We start from the raw sequence: 17133 nt of genomic DNA, 5'->3' as shown, positions 1-17133 counted from the left end.
ATAATGGTTCGAATATCTATTTTTAAGAGATATTCATGTCCTTGAATAGTGAGTGTTCAATTCTCAGTAATGAAATAAAACAGTGAAATAAGTAGACAAATTCAGCTTTATTGACAAGGACATTAGTGTTTATACAAGGCAGGAGCTGGGAGGAAGCTCAAAATAATGCAACTCATACAAAAACTGTCCGTTTTTCTTTTTTTTTTTTTCCGGGTCAGGTGGATAATGCCTTTAGGAATTCCTTTAAAGATGGAAGGAATAAAAACATTTTTATTAAAATGGAAAAGCCTCAAGTACAGAGCTTTTTTTTCTTCCTCTTCATTAAAATGACTTCATATACAGTACAAAACATGCATCCCATGTTATTTCACAAACATCAGTCTTACAATGTACAGTGATTGCACAAAATTAAATTAAAAATCATAAAAATAAAAATAAAAACATTACACAAACTGTATAAATCCGTCACAGACGCTACAAGCAAGACACACCTGGCTAGTCCTATTCTCACACATTGAAAAGCAACCATTAATTTATTTATACAACCAAAACTGTTTCGTCCTCTGACTACTGGGCTATTTTCAAAATAGCCTGAGGTAAGCTTTAGCACATGAGCCGTGGCTCAGTCAAGGCTTAAAAAAATATAAAATGACTGACAAAACAAAGGAAATCTCTCTTTTAAAAGGAATTTTGTTTGAAATTTGCTGTAAACAAAGTGCGAAAAGTACTTCTGATCCCTTTTGCCGACCCACTTCCTTTTGATTCAATGGTTCGCGTACAAACTTTGAGTAGTGCAACACAACCGAAATGAATGTCATCAATTACACCGACAAGGAAATAAAAAAAAGAAAGGCATAAAAACCCCAAAAGGCAAAACAAAAAAAAACAAAAAACAACAATAACAAAAAACAAAACAACAAAAAAAACAAAAACAACAAAAACTAGGCTGGACGGGAGATGAACTCAGTGGTCCCGTTTCTGCCGCCGGCCCACGTCGACCTCGTCCAGGCCGCTGGCCGACCGGGACTGCTGCAGCTCCCTGAGCTGGGCGTGGGTCCGGGGCGGCTGCTTCTTCAGCTTCTCCAGGTGAATGTCAATGGGGTCAAGCTCGGGCTCGGAGGCCGGCACGGGCAGGTAGCCGCCATCCCTGGGCAGGCACAGGCACCAGCCGGCGCCCGCCAGGTCCAGCTCGCTGTACTCGAACTCGGACTTCTTCAGCTTGAAGTCCACCATGTCGGCCGACTCGCTCATGTCCACCAGCAGGTTCCAGAAGACGCAGCTCAGGATGATGCCCAGCAGCTGCAGGTGGGGGAACACTCATCAGCTGTGTTTCCATTACAAATGTGAGCAAATCTCTGTCTATATTCCGCGAATGTCGAAAAAACACATTTGGCGATTGTGGCGTTTCCTGTCAGTGAATGATCCGTTCAGGAAGCACGATCCGTACCTTTGGCTCATTTGCGCTTCAGAAACACTTCAGTACATTCTTAAAATGTATGTCAACAAAGTGTAACATAAATATTTATATTACTTAAAATACTATTTGTTATAAGATTACCTATTTTCATAGACAATGTCATTATTTTCTTAATGAATAATTGTCATAATTTAGTTAAAAGACAAGTAGAAAATAGTGTAGCATGTTATTGTTTACAACTGGAAATTTTGTGCATCTGCGCATTGCTGGAGGGCCAAAAAGTTATTAATGTACATGTGATCCAGAGCCGCTGTGCCGCAGTTGAACAATCTTGTTAGTGAAATAAAACCTGGAGATGTGGGTATCATTAACTTAGTGCAGTGCGCCACAGCAAAGGGAAAAATAACGCAGCCAAACCGTTGAAGAACAACGGTTGAGAATATCACTTCCACATATCAAACTAACATCAACAGCTGCCTCGTTTGGCTCGGCACTTCTCTCTTCACAGTGGAGGACGGCCGTCTACAGCGCAGGCAAATATCCTGTAAGCTTCATAGCGTCCGTGTTGTGACGTAAACATTAACGATCGGGTAAAATTTAAAACCTCAACAGATGATTTATTCAGTGAATTTAGCAGAAGCCAATCTCGTATGAGTCGGTTTTCTATTCTGAAATCATTTGTAAGCGCACTCTTTTCATACAGATTACATAAAATAATTTTTTAAACATACTCTAACTGCAACAAGTTGCTGCAAATTATACCCATCGCTTGACACAGAGGAACTATTTATACGTGTGCAAAATTAAAAATAGAAGCAAAAAAATAAACAGCAACTTACCAAGTCAACAAGTTAAGCTATCCATTTTCAATGCTTTTCGTCTTTTGTTTCTTCCTAACAGAAATGTTATTAGTAACAAGCCTAAAATCTGACGTCCCCTACAGGAAAAATTGTAACAAAATGAGGTGTGACAAAATAAATGAATTAGGTGAACTATGAGAGCGGTCACTGAGGGAGACCGGTGGACACTTCAGACTAAATCATATTTCAAAGACAAACAATCAGAGAGATATACATCTATTAGAAACTTTCAGAGGAAATAACGAGGCAGTTTAGTTTCTAGGTGCCTCCAAGCCGTTTAGTTTCGGGGAGTTGCGGCTCTGAGTTTTCAATTACCTGTGGCAGCCCGATGGCGCAGCAGAGGGCGACGGTTATTCCAATGTTGTCGCTCATCCAGAGGTTAACTGCATGGATGCAGCCGCGCACATGGATCATCTCCTGCAGGGTTTCACGCTGATGGCCAGAGCGCAGAGCGGGAGAAAATGAGAAGAAAGTAGAATTTCTAAAGTGAAACTGCAGCCCCTCATCCTCCAGTTAGAAGGAAAGCAGAAGTTCTGAAAAACCCAAAGCTGCTGCAGAAATTACAAAGAGCTTCAGTCTAGCTTCGTTTGGGGTGATGCATTTGGTGTCTAGGAAGTTCAGAATTTTTTCACAAATTTTAGTGTTTTTTTAAGAAGGACTTTATGTGATAGAACAAATTGTGAAGCGTGAAATACAACGTTATTTATTTTTTTTAAGTTTCATTGGCCCTAATAGTGAATTGAAAGGAAAATGGGTAATGAGAGAAGGGAAAACATGCGGCAAAGGTCGCCAGGCCAGGAAGCAAACCTGTGACAGCCGCGTCGAGGACTAAGGCCTCCATATGTGGGGTGTACTTAACCCCTGCACCATCACAGCACACCCAGAAATATGAATTGTTTTTTTGTTTGTTTGTTTTGATTTTAGCAGATAAACAGAGAAAAAGCGTGGTTCCACAAAATATTCACACCAGTGTTCTTAATTCAAACACACACCAATTTCCTGAAGTAAACTTCAGCTCATTTGGAGAACGACTCAACCAGCTCGGAAATTCTAGCAACTAAATTACTTTGCAGAATAGCTCACGCTCAGTGAAGTTGGACAGAGACTCAGACATAGGAATTATTGTACATGTTTTCAGTTTTTCCTTTTTAAAATATATTTTAATGGCTCTTACATAATATTCTGATTTTCTGACACAATGCATTTTGGTTTTTCATTATCTGTAAGCCTCAAAGAGACGGCATATAGTTCTATTTTATAGCACAAACAAACGACTGTTATCTTCAGTTGTTATAAAAATGCTGTATAACAAATATGACTTGGAACAAATTTAACTTTGTAATTTAACGTAGTGAATTTGGGCCTCTGTCTCTAAAAACTCCTGCTCTTTTTGAAACTCCGCCTTCAGGAAGTCATCATAACATGGCTCTTCTATTAACCCTTTAACAACGTTTCTACCATGTTGCACTGACCAGTAGCTCCTATAATGAGTTCAGCTCATGCTCAGTTCCACCAGGTGTTTGCTAATTGCTGCTGGCTAGTCTGAAGGAGCTGAGTGGGGGAGGAGAGCTCAGAGCAGAGAGATGGAATCTTGGAAACCGCAGCTCTGAGGAGGAGCCATGTCTTGAAGGCGGGGCTAGGTCCCCCCAGGCATTTGCACAGCTGAATGGTTGCCAGGAGAGATAAAGGATTTGTCAAACAAGCATGAAAGAATGAAGGGAACACTCCAGGAATGTTTTTGATTAAGGAATAATGTTATAACAAGAAGTAAGCCTTAAAACGTTTTGCATTTTACATGAACTGCCCCTTTAATCACAAAAACTACAAGAAATAAAAGCTTGACGTATTTCACTGTGTGTAATGAATCTACATAAGTTTCATATTCTGTATTGGGAAACAGGAAATGCTTTATTTTTCCCACAACATTCCATTATTTTTTTAGGGTGTTTCTGTAAATTTACTGTTGACAGCAGGTACCGGTCAGTCGCTGGGTCCAGATTCCCCCAGAAATCTTCACCTCTTCTTTTTGCATTTCAAAATTCATCACTTTTTCAGACTCAAAATGCTCCAATATCTCATCTGATTTTCAGCTGCCTTTTGAAATCAAAGTACAAGCATTGAAATCAACTTCATTTTATTATTATTATTATTTTAGCAGTGTTTAGAATTTAATATCTGTATTTTTCAAACACCATGACATTCTCATCATCTGTGGTGCAGCCACTGTATAAAGCTGCATGAGCACAAAAGTGTATGTGTGTATGTGTGTGTTCAAGTGTTTTTTAGTTAATAACCTGAAAGCCAAGATAATGAAAGCTATGATTGTTTAATTGCAGACTGAGCTAAAAGTTGACGCCATGGTAACCGTGTTGATCTTTAATTATCAGTCGGGAATCTCTTTTGAGCACTTTGTTCTGGGAGACAGAACAAACAGAGCTTGGAGAGAAAAAGTTATTTTTACACACTATTATTTTCTTTGGCTCATACTTCTCTAGATGAGGAAAATACTAACTGTAGATTCTACAGTTGCCAGTAATAAGGGGCAGGAGCTGTGATACATTGTGAAGAATCTGTGCAAAACCAACAAGATAAAGAAAAAAAGCAGATAAAATATGTTCTCACACATACCTGTTCATTCAGAGTGTTGTAGCCACAAAGGGTGTTGATAACTTCTCCCAGCTGTGAAGAGACAGAATACGCAGCAATCAGACACAAAGTTTGACCTGAGATGAGACAGTCACAGTGTGACTCCACATCTACTGGAAACTCTAGTCAAGATGACTGGAAATATATTCCTTCTATGTAATAATAAAAGTATCAACCGAAAAATGCTGATGAATCTAGTTTTTTTATTTGACCAGGAATATTTAGGGAATAAAGAAAACTAACTGTGACTCAAACTTTTATCTGATAGAAAAGTCCCACAAGGAAAAGAAACAACTAAATATATTAAATAGTCCTGAAATGACAACATTTAAGACTAGTAATTCATATATTAAAGGCCAAGTTACTTTATTAAATTAATTTAAATCATTTTAGGGCCACAAAGACAATTTTATGTGTCTGCAGTTGTTTTTGTTTAAGTTTTGCGTCCACACATTTTTGGTGTTTTTGGGAGACCAGAAATGATAATTTTTTTAACTGGGTTCCAGGGTGGATACATGTCAAAAGTCCAGTTCCGTATTGCGGCCATCCAGGTGTGTCTCTCTCACAATAACAAAAATTCTGTGTTTTTTGTGTCATTCTCTGGCAGCATTACTGCGCCACCAACTGGCCTGGAAGACCAACTACGGTGTTTTCACCGCAGCCTGTTGTGGGTGTGCACACTTTTTCTTACTCGTTTATGAAAGTTGTCCTATTGGCAAAAGAGGATTGTACACGGTACAAACATTTCTGCTACTGCAATAAAAAAGTGATTTAATTTTAGACTGAGCACAGATATGGACAGCACTGTATGTGACATGTTTCCATCTTTTAAAAAGCCTCTAATACACCGACCATTTGGAGCGAAAACCTGACTGCAGCCGTGACGGGTAACAACTGATAACATCAGACATGTCTTTTTAATCGGTGTAATCTGTGTGTGTGTGTGTGTGCATGTGCGTGCAAAAAGAGAGGACTGCAGGACTCTATCATAATTTATCTGTCCTCAGCTTCCAGGCACATTATCAGTCCTTAAAGCTCAGGGACCGGAGTGGCTGTGGGCCTGTGGAGGGGCCCAAAGGGGGGCTAACATTTTATTTAAACTGAAAAATCTCCCAAAGGCCACAGAGCTTTAAATAGCAGCATGTCTCCTGCTAGCCAGGCAATACATTTTCATTGTGGAGTCAATTACAGTTCTATTGTGCAGATAACAAGAGCCTCTCCTTCATTTGATAAAACCACCAGACATTTCTGTCCCGGCCTGGATGCTCTCTGGATGTGTGTCTATCAGCAGGATATGAGATAAGCAAACAAGATGGCTGTGAGTGAGCTGCAGCTCCACGTCAATCTGATAATAGTTGATGAGCATGTGGTATCAGTGTTTGGCTATTATCTGGCAGAAACAGGCTCAGCGGTGGTCCTGGTTTTAGCCACGTAGTGATACAAATGAAGTAGGTCTCCTCTTGCTTTAGGGATTCACAATTCATAGTAAGTCAATTAGCTTTCGGTCAACACGTGATGCAGCAACAGATACCTTGTGTAGTGATTTAAACGGAAGCGCACGGTGATCACAGAACGGAAAAACAAAACAGAAAATAAGCAATCGGCAAACTAAACATCTTTATTTTGTTAAATTTTTTAGGCAGCCTGACTTGATCCTGTTGATTTGATCTAACGAAGATGATCATAGCTGATGATTAATTGATGACAGAAAATTAACAAATGACAAAAAGAGCTAGTGATGCGTTCCAGTTGGATCTGGACTTGGGAATTTCCGACTTCCCAGAAAAATCAACTAGAACTAGGGCTGACCTGATCCACTTTTTCACTTCTGATACAGATATCTGATATCTGAAGTTTAGTATCAGTCGATACCAATCTGAGAAACGGTGCTGAATCGACTCATGTACAGACAGAAATGTACTGAATTACCAATGGATAACTCTGCACCAGTACAGAACACTGAAATAGACTAACAGCTTCATAAGGTGGTCAAACATGGAAAAGCAATTTTAATTTGTTCAGTCAGTGCAAGTAGGAGAAGAACAGCCAATGTAAAATAAACAATAAAAAAACTGATAAAACAATTGGTTCATTACTTCAGTCAAACATGTAAAAAATGAACTGGAACAAATCTTTCAAATGGTTCAGAAAGTGGAATAAAGAATTCTTTTTGAGGTTTTGTTGGCTCTAGTGGCCTTTATTTGAAAGTAGTTTGACAGGAAACAGTGTAATCAGAGAGGGGAGGACATGCGGCAAATGTTGCCAGGCTGGGAATCGAACCTGTGACCACTGCCATGAGGCCTAAGGCCTCAGTATGTGGGTTGTGCTTTGTCCCTGTGCCACCACAGCACCCAAGGATTAACTCCAACTATAATACAACAACTTCATGCAAGGCTCTGTTGAAGTGATTTTTTTTTTATCCAGTCATCGTGCAGAAAGAGACACTTAATCGAAAAGTGGCTCATCACACTTTGGGTCTAAAATGTGGTTAATATACTGTAACATAAACCCAGGTTGCTTTGGATAGCTTTTTCCATTTTACAAATGCAATTATTTGAAAACAGATTTTTGTATTTGAAGTTCATCTTTGTCCAACATTTGAATAAATTTTATTGATCTGAATATTTAGGAAAATATAAAAGGAAAAAAACAAACAAACTTTGGAGTCATTAAAATGGGAGCAAACACTTTTCTCAGAACTGTAGATTGGCCAAACCCGACAGCATACTGCAAATACACCATCACTGCAGGATGACTGTGTGCAATAAACAGCATCCAGCTGAGTTCTGAGATCTAACAATACAAACACAAAAGCCTGGGCGATGTTTGGAGAGGCGTTGGCACGCTCACCTTGCGAACACAGCAGGTGTATGGAACCCCGCAGGCCAGTGGACCGGTACCGTTGCAGAAATGGTACTGGTTGACTCCCCAGTCCTTATATTCATCCCCTCCACAACAAGAAAACTGGAAAATGAAACAGATGAGGAACCAGAACAGAAATTCAAGGATTATTAGAAAATTCTCTGAAAAAAATCTACAAACATCTCAACACACCTGAGACACAAGACTGAATAAGACGTCATTAGTTCTAAAATTTTAACTAATTTTATTACATTAAAATGAATTCTAATTGATCGAACTAATAACTTCCGCTTCAACATTCTTTTAGTGGTGTAGTTTGACCGTCATCCAGCAGAGGGCGCTGCTGGTAATCGTCTAGCAGAGTCAGACACAGACTTAAAAATGGCGGACTATCCCAGAACAGCAAGAAGGTGGAATGGTCCAAACAAAGTCCGATTGGAAGGAAAAATGCATTTTATCCGTTGAAGTAAGAACGCTGGAAGCTCCTTGAGTTTCACCTTAATAGCGCTCATTCAGTTATGCTGCATGGCGAAGCAGCGTCAACTTTTCACCCAAAACTAATTATTGATGTGACACGAAGGCGATAAAGTCTGCCCTCCTCTAAACTGACAGTACTGTAACACTGAGTAGTGATCTAAATCGGTGTCACCATGAAATAGGAGGTCGTGGGTAGAGAAAGAGCAGACACTGAGAGGGAATAGCGTAGCTGTGCAGACTTTTATTCAACCGTGTAACCCAACAGCATAACTTCTCAGCCCCTCATCAGAACAAACCCAAAAAAAAAAAAAACAAAAAAAAAAAAGAAACGTCACCACTCATCCATGGAACATCCTCAGCAAATAACCAATCTCACATGAAACCATATCAATTGAAAAGGACAAATAAATCATCTTACAGTACTATGTATTAACATCCCTGTTCATAGGGAATTTAGTGTCTTACATACTTTATTTTATTGATTGGTTTATTTATTTTTTGACTCAGCAACGTAATGGCTTTTTGTTTTGTTATAGTGAATAAATACGCCTAAGTTTAATGTGAGAAATCAACGACTATCTGTTCATTCAGTCAGTATTTAATACGGCTGACTTTTTTTTTTAAATGTTGCCCTTCCTGTTTTGGAAAGACAGTCAGCCCCTTTTCCCCTCTGAGAAAACTCAGGTTTCTAAGAAAATGCCCGCTCTTTAACTAATCGTTAGTCAGTCGATAAGATCATTCCACTTTGCATTAACTTTTTAATCAATAACTTTCACCCCCCATAAATGGTTCCTGCTTTCAGCATAAAAAGATGAAATGGCCAATAAAGATTAGCACTAATGGCTGTGTAATAAATAACAGACTTTAATGTATTCCATTAGGATTTCATGTGATATCAACATGAAGAAGAGTTTATCTACACAGGCCACCAAATACATATTAACCCAGAAGCTTACACACTGAAGAAAAAAACAACAAAAAACATACAGCCTTTTCCCTGTCAGGAAAAAGGCTTTCTTTGCTCGTAGAACCCAGTCCCCCAGCTGCTCCAGCCTCTGCCTACCTCTGGGCTGCAGGAGCTGATTAGACACTTGTCCCCATCCTCTCTGCCTGAGACAGTCTGCCCACTCTTCCATTGAGAAATTGCCATTCAAAGTGACAACAGGTTCTGTGCAGCTGTCTCCCCTCCCAGTTAAACATGACAAAGTGCCACACTTCTGCTGTGAGCCTCTACCTTTCAGTGACAAATCCACACTGGGCTCTCTCCAACCCTGCAGACAGAGCAGGACTGGGAGATGAAATGGCCTCGGTGGCGAGGCAGGGAGGAATAATGGCACTCCCACAGAGGCGCCCTGTTTGTTCTAATCCATAGCACTATGCCATTACAACAGGATGATGTCACAATATCAGGACCAGTGGGCTGTGTGCAAGAAAGTGCACAAGCAACAAGCTCCCACACCTTTAAAGCCTCTGGGTGATATTCTGATCAATAGTTTGCCCTGTTGGTAATAAAAATGTTTCCTTCATGCAGTCCCACACACCGATGTCGGCCCTCCTCAAATTAGCTGTCTGCTGTGAAAAGTTTCTCAGAAATTCTCTTTGAATTGTGGCTTAAAAGCAAACACTCCTGATGTGATGAACTGAAAATAAAACCAAACGTGTTTGGCTTTAAAAATAAAGCCAAACACGTTTGGCTTTATTTTCAGCACTACAAATGCTTTTAAAGGCGCAGTATTATGTATTTTCCAGGCACATAGTGCTATTTTATAGTACAATCAAGTAACTTGTTAGAAAAATGCCATTAGTGTCAAGAAATGTGACTTCGCAATTTAACACCTTAAAATTGGGCCTCTATCTCTTCAAAAACTCCTGCTCTTTCTAAAACTCCACCTTCAGGAGTCATCACAACATGGCTCCTCTATTAACCCTTTAACTGTGTTTTTACCAGCGTTGAACAGAGAAGTAACTCGTATAATGAGCTCAGCTAATTGCTGCTGGCTAGTCTGAAGGAGCAGAAAGATGGAGTGGCTCCTCCAAGGAGGATCTTCGTCCTCAAAGGCGGAGCTATGTCCACCCAGGCGCTTTTCTAATTAAGATTAAAGGAGAGCTGCAGCTATGAACACAGTTTCTCTTTAAAAGTGAATATTATGGTAAGGGGTCAGAAAGAGTTGTTATAATATTTAGTTGTTACAGAAATCCAAAAATTATTAAATTAACAAAAAACTTATGTGATTTACAAAAATGAATGGCGCAAAATTATCTGCGCAACTACCTTAGGGTGTAGCTGACATTAAATCACAAACCAATAAGTTTCATGTAACTAAGAAACACAAAGTTATGTCCCAACTGTTGACAGAAGTGAAGCCAAGTATAATCCTACCTTTTGCTGGACATAGTCCAAGATATTTTTGAAGTCCAGATCGTCGTAGTAGTGTTTAATTCCTTCCCGTATGGTGCTCTGAAACAACGCAACTGTCTGGAAAGAACACAAGCAGAAACACACAGATGGTGGTGAGCAGGAAAAATATCAACCAAGCAGACTGACCTGCCTGCAAGCAATCAAATCGCTAGATAAAAACATCAAGAGCCACACATGATATGAAACAACTTTTACCTTCTTTTCAAAGATGAGAGCCATGGCGAGAGTCATTGCCTGGAGGAGTAGCAGCACACACAGAACGCAGAGGAACTGCGGAGAGAAAAGGGACATTTAGCAGATTAAAAGTGTTTTTTTTTTTTTTTTTACTTCGCTTATGAAAAGTTTAGACTGCTGAACGTAGAATGATTTACAGTCTTCTTAAAATACTGATCTGCTACAAAAACAGATGAATCCCAGGCTCCTCTGACGTCTCTCCTCCTGTTTCTGGTTTTCTTTCTGGGGATTAAAACTAATCTAAATTGTTTTGTGCAGACTCTGGTTCAATTTAAGAATTCATTGTTGTTGATTCAATAATCAAACTACAGTTTTTCATTCTGCTGCGCTATTAAGGTGAAACTTATCCAACACGTGCAGTATGTTACTGACAACTTTACAATTGTATCTGTAAAAATCATGAAAGTACAAAAAAATGCTGCAGATTGCTTGATAGAGGTCGATGTTTTCCCACAAAGAATGACAAAATAATTACTTGTTGGAGAAGATCATAATTTATGCATTAAAGCATCTGTTCTTTGCCTTTATCTGACTGAAACTGAACCAGAATACATGATGGTGCAGCTGGAAAAATAAAAAAATAGATGTTTTCTCATTCTGTATTAATAATTCTAACCAGTAACAGAGGCTTGAGACCTCCAAAAAGAAGTAAGGAAGAAAAAAAAAACCCTCCTGAGATAAAAACAGTAATTATTCATGGTCTATTGTTTGAGTCAAACACAATAATAGACATTCTTTTCTTTTAAATTATTGCTATGTCATTGGTTTATTGACTTTCTAATCTTCTCCTCAAAAACACACAGACATCACTAACATCTCTGTTTCTAACTTCATTTTGCGCTTTATTACTGATTATTTAGCTATAGCTAATTACATGGTTGCATAGCAACCACAATAATGCAGCCCTACTCCTTCTGAGCTTTTCCTCTGTTACTGACAAAACCAACAGCTGCGTCTTTGCATGCAGGAAGGAAAAAGGTCATCAAACTGTTTGGTGGTATTAATGTTTTAAGAACCGAACTGTTTTGCACTCTGTAAATTATATTTCTTAGATGTAATGTTTGTGGTAATATATGTAATTAGACACAAATATTCTAAAATGAACATGTTTGGTTTGAATTTGCAGCTGAATAGATAATCTAATCAGAATCAAAGTGTAAAGTTTCAGTCACAGAACACGAATCAAAAAGATCCAAGCAGTTTAATCAAAGAGACGCATCAGGTACCATTTAATTTCACTATCCCGCTTTTAAAAAACAACAACAACAAAACAAACAAGGTAAACAGCTAACTCTGCAGACGTTCGTCCAGCGTCCCTACCATGTGCAGCAGGGTCTTATTGTCCCTGAGGGAGCCGACCATTCCCACCACTGACACGGTGAACATCACCAGGCCCAGCAGGATGAGCACAACGGCGGGAGCCAGGAAGAGACCCTCCAGGGTCCGATTCTTCTGCCTTTCCACTTCCGCATACACTCCCACACACAACACACACAGGCCCATGAACTGTGGAGAGAAGAGAGGTGGTTCGTGACACGGAGACCTAAGGTCGAGTTTGGAACGGCAGCCAAGCCACATATTTACATACACTGGACTTCACCGTCTGAAGTCCAGTCAGACCAAACCTCTCTTGTTTTAGCCTAGTTAGAATTAACAAAGTTACGGTAGCTCTACTTGCTAAATGCCAGAAAACTTGGAGATACATTTTTTTTTAGAAAGTTCTTTGCAATTTTCCTCGAATTCAAAAGTTTACATAGATTTGGTCAGTATCAGGGATAACCGTCTTTGACAGTGTTTGACTTGGGCCAAACCTTTTGGGATTCCTTCCACAAGTTGCTTAATATAGTTTATTTATTTACTATTTGATACTGTCTTGAACCCTTTAGCTTGTAGCTATGCTTAAAATCAAACACAGCAAATAACTCTGCTGTTTCTTTAAATGTCCTTCTGCAGTCTTAATGGAGTGTGAACCAGTTAAATCAGTTAATACAAGCACAACATCCCGCAGAAGAGTAGCAGCCTCTCTCCGGTTACAGATGGGATTTTTTTTAGAAGAGCTTTAAACTTCCCAATAGTAGTTTTTTTTGTGTGTGTGTGTGTGTGTGGGGGGGGGGGTAGAGAGAAATGAACAGGGACCTAAAACTGAGTCAGGCAGAACTCCAGAAAAAAAGCTGGGATTATATCCACAACATTTCAATCAGAGTGGCAGCTTCTAAAACAAAAGTTCTCAAAGCAGCATCACTGAGATTAAAAGTGGGTATGTGATTTCCATCAACAATAAGTTTACACCTAAAGAACATTTTTATGCCTTTCCAGGTAATTTTGCACTTAAACATTAATCTAATTTATGAGACCTTTATTACCATTTGCAACAGCACAAATACAAGCAACTGAAATAAAATGTTAGCCTTTATTACATACATAAATAAACGTATAAATCCATAGAAAATGGTATTTATTAACCTTAAATGAATGATTATTCTGTCGTACATGAACAGCTGCCAGCTCAGCTGCTGCATGGTGTGAGTTACCAACTTAGTTCAAATTGAATCACTAGCACTACTTTCATTTGGTTAATGGAAAGTGCTAGAATACATGAAGTATGAAGTAGCCGTCTTTGCTTTTGATTTTCATTTGGACACAGAGGCAATCTACTCCAACTCCATTTAACAGCTGAGAACCTCGTACAAAACCTTGTTAAGTAATCCAGCCTGGCTTCCCACATCCCATATCAGCACTAACCTTCCTTTTAGCTACAGCATCTTTATATCTCCCCTAAATTAGTCTACTGATGGCAGAAAAGTGACACAGCAAAGATCTGATCAATGTCAACTTTTGAAACCACGCTTTAATTTTCTGAATGTACAATCGTCAGTCAGAGAAAGCAAACACTGGGTGAGTGTGGGTCAATCTCACCGGACACCTGCCGCTTTCCTTCTGTCATTAGAATCAGACTTTACAGACATTAGCTAAATCCAACACTCCCACAGCGACGATAACTCTAATTAAGTCTACATGGCTAGCTTGGGGCCAAAGGAGCCTTTGTCTGTGGAGGAAGTCCACAGCGGCCTAAATCACAGCAGCAGAAAGGAGAGCCAGAGGAAGAGGCAAATCACATTAGAGGCATTCTGGAGCGCTAACAGGATCAAGCTACGAATGGTTTACAATCACATTCAACACAAAGTTCCAGGACAGATGTTTCTGTAGAAAACAGAGGAGGATAAAAGTGGAGATGCACCGATATGATCTGATGTTGAAAATAATTCTGGATCTGCTATTGGTGACAATATGCCAGATTAGGGCAGATCTATTCAGACTTATTCTACGCTTTGTTTCCTGAATGAATGGCACTCCTGGATTGGCTTCTTTGCAAACACCAGCCAATACCATGTCAATAGAATGAGCTACATTTTCATTTGATTATACATATTTTCTACAAAAAAAATAATAAATAAAAATAAATCCAAAGTTTGAGAGAGTTCCTGATTTCAAATTGCTCAAATTCTACTTCATACGCTCCCTGTGGTTTGAGGTTCTTGTATCAGGAAACCACACATCATTCTGCCATAAGAGGAGTTTCTGAATGGAGAATAGAGCTAACCACTACTGACCCCTTCTCCCACTTGTTTCTGCACACACCCAGTTAGCTTGAAGAAGATTCAATTGCAAAGAAAGACAAATTTGGCCATCTCACAACATTTCTGACCACAAAGCAGACAAATGTCGGCTTGTTGCACTTTTTCCCCCTTAATAGACAAAGAACCACAAAGCAAAAATAGTCATCAGTACAACTTTTTAAAACAGCACATTTAACAACTTTTTTGTTAATTTGCCCCTATATTAAAAATTTTTCTACATTTTTATGCATTCCCAAAAATTGAAGGCTATAAATAATAGAGCTGTAATAACTCAATTTGTTATATTATATTCGTTACAGAAATCAAACTTTGCTGAAATATATTTTTTGCTGACATTAAGCTAAATATATTAAAAGGTCCTAACGCCGTAATGACAGGAATAACAATCTCTGAGCAAGAAAACAGCAGCAAGGTTGATGTCTTTTTCTTCTGTACTTCTCACTTGCTCGTGTTTTGTGTCGGCAGAATCAATTCCATTATCATTCCATCCCTTTAAGAGCATCCAACGCCCTGCACCACCGTGCTGTTTGTTGGCCACTGACTGATGGCTTTGTATTGTCTAAGAGACAAATGGAACCGTGAATATGTCGGGAAATTATGTTAAAACACTGTCCATCTCCTGGCGCAATGTAAACGTATTACACTATAAAATGTTACGGTGTTTTGAATATTTTCCACCGGTATGAATCATTCATCTATTAGCTTGTATCCACAGAGCTCTAAGACATCACAATAACATGTACCGTTTATTATTAACCAAATTGCGTTTATTATAAAAGCGCCATGTGTGCGATTCAACAAAGGAACAATGATTTTAATGAAATATCAGAAAAGCCCAGCTATATGTGATGCTTTAAAGGTAGAAGTGCTCTGTGGTTAAGGGCGAGTTACTGATTTCGATTGAAATTACTATCAGAGAGGCCATAAATGTATTTGTAGTGTATGCCGAATTGTTGGGAGGATAGCATACATTTATAATCTATATGAATTTATATTTTCTTAAACATCTATGGGTCTGGAGCAAAGCGGTACATTTAAAAATAAGTGTTATGTAAATGAAGACTGGAAAGATGCTTTAAAAGTTGATCTCTAGCTCGGCATTTAGACTCAAATAAACTCCAAGCGGATACAGACATAATAAAATGCATCTCGCACTTACCGAGAAAAGCATTGAGTAGACATTTAGTGTGAACTTGATGAAATAGTAGAAGTGGTTGCTTTTTCTCACTTCTGAGTAGGACGGCATGGCTGCTTGCTTTTATCAAGCTAGCTAACAGGCTAGCTAACGCTCCTTCGTGTAGCTCGTTTAATGTAAATATATGTTTGATATATTAATGAAATATAAAATACTCCCTTTGAGACATGAGAAACAGTTATTAGAGGTAACTGGATATTAAATATGCAGGAGCTATCATTTCTCAAACAGGTGCTGTTGTAAAGCCGCCGAGACGAAACCACTTCCGTGCGGCTAGCCGCCCCACGCTTTGTTTTGACTCCATTCTTAAAGGAGCAGTTACACCAATTCACCAGCTTCACAGGTAGGGTAAACATCAAATTTGTTTCATTTAAACTTTTTTTACAAACTGAATCTACGCATACAAGCACATCATATATACATTGTGTTTATTGTAATTGACGACCTGAAAGCACATGGCATTGTAAACCAGGTGCTAACACCAAAAGTGGACTTCTTAAAACAACTCCAATCTCAAAAAAACGTGACAGACTAGGCAGAGGGCCAAAAATAATTTATGTTGGTAATGCATACTTGTAAAGCGTTTTTGGTAAGAATATAAATAGAGAGCATTGTAATTAGCAAACATTTTGTCCCTGTGTCATGTGATTATCCAGACTGCTTTCCTATGGTCAGCACACACCTAATCCCAGCTCTTGCTTCAAATTGCATCATTGGTTGCTTTGACTCATTTGTTGCCATCTTGATGGCAATACTGATGTGTTCACAAATGGGATTAAAGACATGCAAAGCTGCTTAGATCAGATCACCCTGGTGATTATCTGACAACTTCCTTCTTAAAGGATGACCACCTATAGAAGAGGGTTTCCTTGTTGAGTCCTTTTATTCTCTAGATTCAGTACCGCTGCGTATGGTACAGTAATAATGGACATAGGTCACAGTCATCAGTTTATATTGAATCTCCTTGTATAATTCACACTCTGTGCAAGCATCAGCAATAATCTGTTTTCCACCACTGATGGAAAGAAGATTATTAAATGTAAAGAGTGATCGGGGTGCTTTTCTCAGAATGAGCTCTTCCAGCGTTTCAATATTTAAGTTAAGTTTTCTGTTGACTCTTAGAGAAATTTATGGGAAACTCCTAATAAGGCAATCAGTTGAAAATGTCAGAAGTAACACTTAAAGTCCAGAAATGCTTTCGTGTTTGCAATTGCCTTGAGATTATTGGTCTGTCTGACAGCCAGTCTCCAGGGTCAGAATTAAGATTCAGTTCAGAATTTTTTACCCATTTGAGGAGTTAAGTCATCTGAATCCAGGTGATTCTCTGGCAGCCTGCCGGTTCTCCCGGACTGTGGTGCGTGTGCGCGCACACACACACACACACA

At 39.0% G+C, this 17133-nt stretch overlaps 1 protein-coding gene across 2 annotated transcripts; it reads right to left on the bottom strand.

Moving 5' to 3' along the window:
• Positions 1–88: 88 nt before the first annotated feature.
• LOC103152804 (tetraspanin-15-like) lies at positions 89–16039 on the bottom strand. Of its 2 annotated transcripts, XM_016661448.1 has the most exons (9): positions 15713–16039; positions 12236–12421; positions 10877–10951; positions 10643–10738; positions 7774–7887; positions 4906–4956; positions 2593–2709; positions 937–1299; positions 89–893 (listed from the first exon to the last, which is right to left on the bottom strand). In XM_016661448.1, the coding sequence occupies exons 1-8, from the start codon at positions 15797–15799 to the stop codon at positions 964–966; spliced, it is 1062 nt and encodes a 353-aa protein (XP_016516934.1). In that variant the 5' UTR covers positions 15800–16039; the 3' UTR covers positions 89–893; positions 937–963. The 2 variants fall into 2 exon arrangements, with proteins under 2 accessions (XP_016516934.1, XP_007573489.1); XM_007573427.2 differs by having other exon boundaries at positions 89–1299.
• Positions 16040–17133: the final 1094 nt, after the last annotated feature.

The sequence above is a fragment of the Poecilia formosa genome, unplaced genomic scaffold, assembly GCF_000485575.1.
Source record: "Poecilia formosa unplaced genomic scaffold, Poecilia_formosa-5.1.2 Scaffold329, whole genome shotgun sequence".
In the NCBI taxonomy this organism is placed as follows: Eukaryota; Metazoa; Chordata; class Actinopteri; order Cyprinodontiformes; family Poeciliidae; genus Poecilia; species Poecilia formosa.
Note: the sequence above shows the minus strand (reverse complement) of the source record. Positions and strands in the feature narration are given on the sequence as shown.

Coding starts and splice junctions, on each gene's coding strand:
- LOC103152804 (XM_007573427.2), bottom strand. CDS start 15,799: ATGCCGTCCTACTCAGAAGTGAGAAAAAGCAACCACTTCTACTATTTC. Junction 7,888..10,642: donor TGGACTATGTCCAGCAAAAG/GTAGGATTATAC, acceptor TTCATTTTCCAG/TTTTCTTGTTGTGGAGGGGA. Junction 4,957..7,773: donor ACACCTGCTGTGTTCGCAAG/GTGAGCGTGCCA, acceptor GTCTCTTCACAG/CTGGGAGAAGTTATCAACAC.